Genomic DNA, 9,516 nt, shown 5'->3' on the forward strand with positions numbered 1-9,516 from the left:
TACTGATTAACTGATGGTGACATGGTGTATTGATGTTGATGAGTTGATGTTGATTACTTGATTTTAATAAAGGTAATGATACTGATTGAGTGATTGGGTAGTTAGAAATGGGTTTGATAACTTGGTTTCCGTATAATGTTGATTTCTTCTTCAATTGCAGTTTGTAACTATGTATGATTCATGATTCATGAGGAGAAGGCCTCAGACCTCAGAAGCAGAGGGCCACAATTCGTTTGAGAAAGCTTGAAAAAAAATAAAGGTAATGACATTGCTCACATAATTCGTTTCAGAAGCAGGTCATCTTTTTGAGATTTTGGGTATCTTGTGGTAATAATGACATGTTTCTGGGGATAGATAGTTGCAATTGAGTTTTGAATGATCTTATTCGTTAAGTAGTGATGTGTAGTTGGTGTTGCAGGTTCTTGCATTGCTGAAAGTCAAGACACTGGGTCTTCGGCAACCTCATCAAGATTTGCAGTTGGCCAGTTGTCTACTTATCTGGCCTCAGGCCTGCAATTTCAATATCATCAACAGGTGCTTTCTGCATTGAATTTGGAAGTTCACTTTTGAGTAAAGAAATTGACAGCTTTTTGTGTTAGACAACATTGGTTTTTGTACTTGGGAATTGTATGGCTCTGGAGGATATTGAATATGCTGCCATGTTCTTTATTTGGCTCATTTGCGGAGTATTTGAAGGAAGCTTGTCCTTTTCTTTTGCTAGGAAATCAATGGCTAATAATTGTTACTTCATGTAATTTGATATCTGCAGGCACATAAGGTTAGAGAGCTTCATCTTTTTTGCATTTTCACCCATTATGAAGTTGCATCGACAAAGAATTTTTTTTTTTTTTTAAAAGGTCTGAAGAGTTGTATATATTCATTTCAAGTTATAACTGCTGCTGTATATTTTTATTTGGTTCACCAAGTTGTGGACCTTGATGACCATGCCCTCCCAGAAAATTTGGGTTTGCTTCCTATGAATGTGATTATTGATGTTGTAGGTGGACTGCATTGTGTTCGACAAGACAGGGACTCTTACAATTGGGAAGCCACTGGTTGTTAACACACGACTCATGAAAAATATAGTGCTTCGAGAATTCTATGAACTTGTTGCTGCAGCTGAGGTAGGCTTTTAACCTGTGTAAGCAATTGCTATATCTGCTTTATTAGATGGACTGAAATGTTTTTCAGAATCAAATCAACATCTGAGCATGTATGTTAACAGTTCTTTATGACTCATACATTTCAGGTTAACAGTGAACACCCCTTGGCCAAGGCCATTGTTGAGTATGCCAAAAAATTCAGAGAAGATGAAGAGAATCCAGCCGGGCCAGAAGCGCATGACTTTGCCTCCATTATTGGTCACGGGGTGAAGGCTATTGTTCAGGGCAGGGAAATAATTGTGGGGAACAAGAGCTTGATGGTGGACCAGAACATTGCAGTTCCACTCGATGCAGAAGACTACCTAGCAGAAGCTGAAGGGCTGGCTCAAACTGGGATTCTAGTAGCCATAGATGGAGAAGTGGCTGGAGTTCTAGCAATATCTGATCCACTGAAACCAGGTGCTCAAGAAGTAATTACCATACTCAAGTCAATGAATGTTAGAAGCATAATGGTGACAGGTGACAATTGGGGAATTGCAAATTCTATTGCCAATGAAGTTGGTATTGATACTGTTATAGCCGAAGCGAAACCTGATCACCAGAAAGCAGAGAAAGTGAAGGAATTGCAGGTACATACAATGACTATTACATGAGGAAGTCCTTAAGTTCATTCATGTTTATGTTAGTTATGCACTTATGCTAACAGGTTATAAACTTCAAATATCTTATTCATAGGCTTCAGGCTACACTGTGGCGATGGTGGGAGATGGCATCAATGACTCACCAGCACTTGTGGCGGCAGATGTAGGAATGGCAATTGGTGCTGGCACTAACATTGCAATTGAGGCAGCAGACATTGTGCTAATGAAGAGTAGGTTTCCTCTTTATTTTCTGTAAGAAAGACAAGTTTATAGAGGGAACTTGTCTCAGATAATTGGAGTAAATTGATCAATATATGGTTGAGATTTTTTGTTTCCAGTATTAATTTCTGATGGAAATGACATTAGTTAGTTGTGGGTACAATATTGATTGGGTTGTGAATTATGTTACTGTTTGGATTCTGATTAATGGAATTGTATATTGAAAAAAAATTATTCTGTAATAATTTAGCACCAATTTTTTTTTTGAATAGCACCACTCTTACACACTGATATCTGTGTGAGTTAGGAATATATTTCACACTGAAATCTGTGTGAGTTAGGCATATATTTCACACTGATTAGGATATCAAAATATCAGGAAAACAAGTGGGACCCACAAAAAATTTCACACGGACTCCCAAAACCGTGTGAGTAGAGCATTAGCGCCCCCTCCGAAGGCAACCGAAAAACAATCCGTAGCTGCACTGTAGGTAAAGCCCTTTACACACTGACATCCGTGTGAAATGCTAGTATTTCACACAGATTTAAATCTGTGTGAGTTGCCCGTTTTGCTAGTAGTGAATAGTGCACTCGGTGCTAGGGTTCCGGCTGGAGAAGTAGGGAGACAGCAAGAACCCAGGGTTGGGTAGAACAGATCGGCATAGGGTTGAAACCCTAGACCGGAGGCGATTAGGGCTGATGCATTTGGGCCTGTGGCTGCAATTGAGCCTGTAGTTGCAGCTGGGCTTGACTAGGTTAGGGCTGACATGGCAGGGAATCTAGAGCAAGATGGACAGCTAGTTGTGGCTGTAACGCCCCAAACTGCACCTCACAAGATTTTGTTACCATAATGCTACCACAATCAATTCTCCTTCTAGCATGTATAAACGAAGTCAGAATCGCTTAGAGGAAGCAAAACAACCATTGAACATTGTGTTCACGGCGATGGATGTTAATACCCAAAATTCTAATTTCTCAAAACTTATTCAAATTCAAAAAACACTTACACAAGCGTGTAGAGGATGAGGAGTAGACCAACTTTCGTATACCATGCAAGCTAAACTACCGCTGGAGTCACCAGAAATTGTTGCGGAACCGTCGGAGCTGCCGAAGCTTCTCTGTGTCGATTCTCTCTCCTCGATCGATGAAAGATCAAGCCGTGTCCAAATACGTGATGACAACGGCGAGATGAAGAGAGCGGCACCGGTGCGCCGGTAGGGTCTTCCTTTCAGGTCGACGGCCTCTCTCTCAGGACGAAGGAGCTCGAAGCACTCCGAAGCTTCTGGCGCGTCTTATCTGCCCCTTCCCCCTTTAAATGAAATCTAACGGCCAAGATCAAGCGGTGATAAATTCGTCGGCTCAGAGATCTCCGACATAATTTATTTTTCCTTAATTAATTTTCAAAATTCCAGAACTTTGAAAAATCATAATAATTAGCTCGGATATCTGAAAAATTCCTCAAAAATTTCCACAAACTCGTCGTGTGTGTATTTTATTATCTAGTCCTTAAATAGAGGATTTCATCTTGTGAAAATTTTTGAAAAATATTCCCGAACACTTTAATAATCTTCGAGATAGTAAAATAATTATCGTCAATCTCAATTAAGCTCGATAAATTTTCCGGAGCTCACAGTGACTGAGCCAGTTTTTGACATTGGGCCGGTTTTTGACTTGGCCAGTTTTTGATTTTCAAAGCCCAAGTTCCTTTTATCTCGAAATTATTGAATGGGAGTGTATCCATTCCTAAACCTCAGAAGAAAGTAGCCATTCGAGATATTGATGAGCATGCTGCTTCTCCACCAAGGTTGAGTGGGCGATGATACGCTAAAAGCAAGCGCATAATTTAACCCTGAAAACATCGTTAGTAGTATAAGCAAATAGGGATCGTTCTATTCCGGGGATTGAGGGTACACCTGTCATTGTCAAAAAAAACAAATAAAGAATAAAAATAATAAAGTAAAAAGTATTATGTACAAAAATAAAATAAAGAATAAAAATATATACAAGTTAATATAAAAAGGGGGGTTTTGAGATTATAGAATTGGAATTAAAATTAAATGAAATAAAGAAAGTGTAAAAACACATATACAAGGGTGGAACACAAGAAACAAAGATCAAAACTACAATCATATGAATGAAATCCAATTACAATTCCTATAGTTGATTATCTATGTCATGAGAAATAAGTTGACCATGTGAAACATTCGAAGCAAATGATTTCCCATATTTTACTTTCCTTGAATATTTAATCTAAGTGAAAGCACCTAAATTAAACCTATTGAACATGCAATCATAGTCTAGAAAACTAGCTAATCAAGAACACATTCAATGCATGAAGAACAAAGAAAGGATGTCAACCAAAGTGCACAACCTAGTATGAAAAAGTCCATCTATTTGCAATCCTCCTTAATTGATTTCGACTTTTGTCCAAAGCCTTTACTACTTAAATCTAGCACCAATTACATGCATATATCCTAAGTTGGCCATCAAAGAACACATACATATAAAAGTTTTCCATAATCCAAAATCAGTTAAGCAATCTCACATAAGCAACATAAAAATCAACAGAAAGAAATCACAATTTATATTCAAACATAGAAATTGGGCTTAAACTTTGCCCTTAATGTTATTGTTAACTAGAAACAAATTCCTACGAAATTAAATAAGGAAAAAGAATGAATTACACCGTGAGTTGGAGATGGAGATGGAGTGCTTGAAACGTTGAAATCTTGAATCTTGGAAGCAAGCCTTCAAGGTGGACGATGGAGGATATGATATTCCCGGCTCCTTCTTCTTCTTCTTCTTACTTGAAAACGCAGAATTTTGCAACTAGAGAATGGAGAGAAAAATGGAATGGAAATGGAGAGACAAAGAAGATGAAATGGATGAAGGAATGTTGTTAGAGTGAGAGGAGAAGGTGTTTATATAGGGAAGAAAAAGAAGAGTGAAATGATAAATGGAAGAAAAATAATGAAAGTGGTTTGTAAAATATGGAAAAGATGGAGTAATGATGAAATGAAAGCAAGGCATGAAGGTGCAGAAGTATGGAAGTGATGATGATCTATTGGAGCAGAAAAATATATCCAAGGAAAAAGAGAAAAGCATCTAGCTTTCTTCATGTGGGTAGGAAACTTGAACATGTGGTGTTGAGCTGTTTTTAGATCAGTTTCTGCCCCTTTATTCCTTCAATTATTTCTCCAACAGGACTTCAGATTTGGCTCGTGACTTCTTCATATGAAATTATCTACCATGAGTGTAGATCATTTTGGTAAAATTTCAGAATTTATTTCCATGCCTTTAGGCCAGAATCTCTGCTGGACTCCTTACGGGTCCAGTTTTCCAGTTTTGCTTCTGCAGGAAATTGGGCTGACTGTTTGAAGTCCTTCCACTCAAAACTAGCTCTGGCACTCTTCATAAGAAATGATCCTTAGGATGTCTAAAATGGATCTGGAAATTTTCAGCTCATTTAGAGTTCATTTGGTCAGGCGGCCGCTCCTTCTTCCTTGCTTGGCTTGGTTTCTCCTAGCCGGAGTAGGAAAATGTGTAAAATTGACATTTTAGTACATTTCCATTTTTCTCCACCATTTATAGGTAAGTGTGGACCTAATGCTCATTTCACCATCATTTACTCCAATGTACCTAAGAAAATAGAAATTGAGTTAAAAATCGATTCGTTAAGGAATTAACTAAGCAAAATGTGAGGAATTAACTATTAAAATACCACTTTAAAATGCTCCTATCAGGCGACAAAGGCAGAGGGATGATGTTTTGGAGTCATCACCTAAAAGACACGTTTGAGTCTAGCAGTGGGCAGATCGAATAATGATGCAGCTATTATGGGCTTGACGATGGTGAAGGTACCAGCCGAGGAACCTAAGAAGAGAGGTCAACCGTCGACCCAGAGGCAGCAAGAATAAAGTTAAGGTAATCGAGACTAGTCCTATGAAGGTCACAGGCTCACCTAATAAGAAGAAGAAAGATGCATGCAGGGGCGGAGCCACTTAGGGGCCTAGTGGGTCCCATGATTCATTCTCTATTAAAAAAAAAAAAAATCTAAAAAGAAAAATTGTAAGCCCAGACTCAAAAAGCGTATAAGCAAACAATCTAAGCCAAACAAAGTTACAGTAGAAAAGAATACTTCAATTCAGGGTTAATTCGATAATTCTATTCATCCCACAATGAGGGTATATATATAAGTACAAAGGAGTAGTCTAACTCTAATAGGAAACAATCTTTCCATAATTACAGGATATCCTAATTAAATAAAATCCTAATTACATACAGATTTACAGCGATTCTACACTCCCCCTCAAGTTGGTGCATAGATGTCTATCATGCCCAACTTGTCAACTGAGCTGTCAAATACCTTCCTGGACACTCCTTTAGTAAGAACATCAGCTAATTGCTCCTCTGAGTTTACAAATGGAAAGCGAATAACCTTTCTGTCAAGATTTTCTTTAATAAAATGACGGTCAACCTCCACATGCTTTGTTCTATCATGCTGAACTGGATTATGTGCAATCTCAATGGCAGCTGTATTATCACAATGCAAATCCATAGGCTTTTTAAGCTTGTAACCCAGGTCTTTCAAGACATTACGAATCCACAACATTTCACAGACTCCGTGTGCCATACCTCGGAACTCAGCTTCTGCACTTGATCTGGCAACAACTTTCTGCTTTTTGCTACGCCAGGTGACAAGGTTCCCTCCAACAAAAGTGAAGTACCCAGATGTAGAACGTCTGTCAGTTTTATCACCAGCCCAATCTGCATCTGTGTACCCAACAACTTCCAATTCATCTTTTTTCTGAAACAGTAACCCTTTACCTGGCGCCATCTTCAAGTACTTCAAAATACGAAAGACTGCATCCATATGCTCTTCACTAGGACAATGCATAAATTGACTAACAACACTCACAGCATAAGCAATATCAGGTCTAGTATGTGAAAGATAAATCAACCTTCCTACAAGACGTTGATACCTCCGTTTGTCAGTTGGAACTTGATCAGGATAAATAGCAAGTCTGTGATTCATCTCAATGGGTGTCTCCATTGGTCTGCAGTCCAGCATCCCTGTTTCAGCAAGTAAATCAAGGACATATTTCCTTTGTGAAAGCAAAATCCCCTTCTTAGACCTTGCAACTTCAATACCCAGAAAATACTTCAGTTGTCCCAGATCCTTCATTTCAAACTCCTTTGACAGATATTTTTGCAATTCATTCATCTCTTTCGGATCATCCCCTGTAACAATCATGTCATCAACATACACAATAAGAGCTGTAATCTTACCATTCTTGCGTTTGATAAACAAGGTATGGTCAGAATTGCTCTGTCTATACCCAAAGGCTTTCATGGACTTTGAAAATCTTCCAAACCAAGCTCTTGGAAACTGCTTCAGGCCATACAAAGACTTCTTCAATTTACACACCTTGCCAACATCACTTGGGTAATTCTTAACACCTGGGGGCATATCCATGTACACTTCTTCCTCCAAATTCCCATTAAGAAACGCATTCTTCACATCAAACTGGTGCAAGGGCCAATCTTTGTTTGCTGCAAGTGAGATTAGAATCCGGACAGTATTAATCTTTGCCACAGGTGCAAAAGTCTCCTCATAATCAATCCCATAGCGTTGTGTATATCCTTTGGCAACCAACCTCGCTTTGTATCTATTAATAGTTCCATCTGCATTAAGCTTCACAGTAAATACCCAACGACATCCTACAGTCTTCTTTCCAACCGGCATAGGTACTAGCTTCCAATTCTTCATTCATCGCCTTTGTCCATTTTGGATTCATCAATGCATCCTGCACGTTACTAGGAATAGATACAGTAGATAATTGATCAACAACAAGTGCATGTGACCCGGAAATCCTATGGTTAGACATAAAATTAGCTATAGGGTATTTAGCTTTGGCTTTGATATCGGGTTCATATTGTTTCTTAGGAATTCCCTTGGTAACCCTTTGTGATTTCCTAGGTTCGACACTTTCTAACCCAGAAGACTCATTAAAGTTTAGGGGTACCTGAGGTGGATCATTCTGACTGGGATCTTCAGTTGGTGGGGCAGAAGGGGGAATATCTTGTGTGTGAGCTTCGGATACGTCTTGATTTTGTTTCAAACTATCCAGAAAAGTCGTTTCTTCTGTCTCGGAATTCACAACGCTCTGTTCGGCAGTTTCAGCAGTTGCATTCTCTGTTTCGGAATTCACAACACTCTGTTCGGCAGTCGCATTCTTTGTTTCGGAATTCACAACACTCCGTTCGGCAGTCGCATTTTCTGTTTCGGAATTTACAACACTCTGTTCAGCAGTCGAATTTTCTGTTTCGGAATTTACAACACTCTGTTCGGCAGTTGCATTTTCTGTTTCGGAATTTCTACCTTCAAATCGTTCCTCCAAATCTTCCAAGTCTTCAAAGACATCAAAATCAATAATAGAACAAGGATTCCCTTCATAACCTCTCTCCCCCTGAAGGGAAGACTGAGAAGCTCCCCCTGAGTAATATGGCTCAGATTCACGGAATGAGACATCAAGAGATATATGTATAGTGCCAGTAAGAGGATCATAATATCGATAACCCTTCTGGAAGTCAGCATAACCAACAAATATACACTTACGGGCACGGGGATCAAGCTTGCTACGTTGAGGCTTGGGAATATGAACATAAGTTGTGCACCCAAACACCCGGGGGCTCCAAATTAGGCATAGAAGGGATGGTCAAAAGTGTATGAAGCTTCTGATGAGGATTCTGAAACTCAATCACCCGTGAAGGAGTACGGTTGATAAGATATGCTGCTGATTTCACTGCTTCGCCCCAATAGGACCGAGGTACATTCATGCCAAACAAGGAAGCACGAACAACTTCCATCAATTGCCTGTTCTTCCGTTCTGCTAAACCATTCTATTGAGGAGTATAAGAATTGGAGGTTTGATGACGAATTCCATGTGACCGGCAAAACTCAATCATAGGGCCATTCACAAACTCTCCACCATTGTTAGACTGAAACACTCTGATGGATTGTTGATACTGAGTTGCCACCATTTTGTGAAATTCGGTAAACATTCCAAATACATCACTCTTATTCTTCAGTAATGACACCCATGTCATGCGAGTGCAATCATCAATGAACGTTACAAAATACCGAGCTCCAGAAAGAGAAGGAATTTTCGCAGGACCCCAGACATCGGAGTGAATCTTCATAAAAGGAACAGGACTGTTATTAAGACTTGGTGAATATGAAATACGGTGACTCTTGGCCAGTTCACAGATGTCACAGTGGAAATCCAATTCACTAACAACTGAAAACAATTGAGGTTGCAACTTCTTAAGATAACGAAAGGATAGATGACCTAAACGGCGATGCCATAACCAGACAGCTTCCTTCGCATTCTCTACCCCGTTGATCTGATTAGCTTGTCCCAAAAGATGCTTCTGTTTCTTTCCAGTCTCTGTCAGATCCAGATAGTATAATTTCCCCCTTCTAACACCATAACCAAGAATCCGTCGAGTCAGAATGTCCTGAAACACACAGAAAGACGGATAGAAGGTCA

At 39.3% G+C, this 9,516-nt stretch overlaps 1 protein-coding gene across 1 annotated transcript; it reads left to right on the forward strand.

Moving 5' to 3' along the window:
* The first annotated feature begins 245 nt into the window (after nucleotides 1-245).
* On the forward strand, nucleotides 246-2,084 carry LOC133735628 (probable copper-transporting ATPase HMA5). The gene is made up of 6 exons (XM_062163024.1): nucleotides 246-259; nucleotides 419-534; nucleotides 770-778; nucleotides 1,002-1,124; nucleotides 1,250-1,732; nucleotides 1,839-2,084. Exons 4-6 carry the CDS (start codon nucleotides 1,074-1,076, stop codon nucleotides 1,998-2,000), a joined length of 696 nt encoding a protein of 231 aa, XP_062019008.1. The 5' UTR covers nucleotides 246-259; nucleotides 419-534; nucleotides 770-778; nucleotides 1,002-1,073; the 3' UTR covers nucleotides 2,001-2,084.
* The last annotated feature ends 7,432 nt before the right edge of the window (nucleotides 2,085-9,516 follow it).

Source organism: Rosa rugosa, chromosome 3 (assembly GCF_958449725.1).
Source record: "Rosa rugosa chromosome 3, drRosRugo1.1, whole genome shotgun sequence".
Lineage (NCBI taxonomy): Eukaryota > Viridiplantae > Streptophyta > Magnoliopsida > Rosales > Rosaceae > Rosa > Rosa rugosa.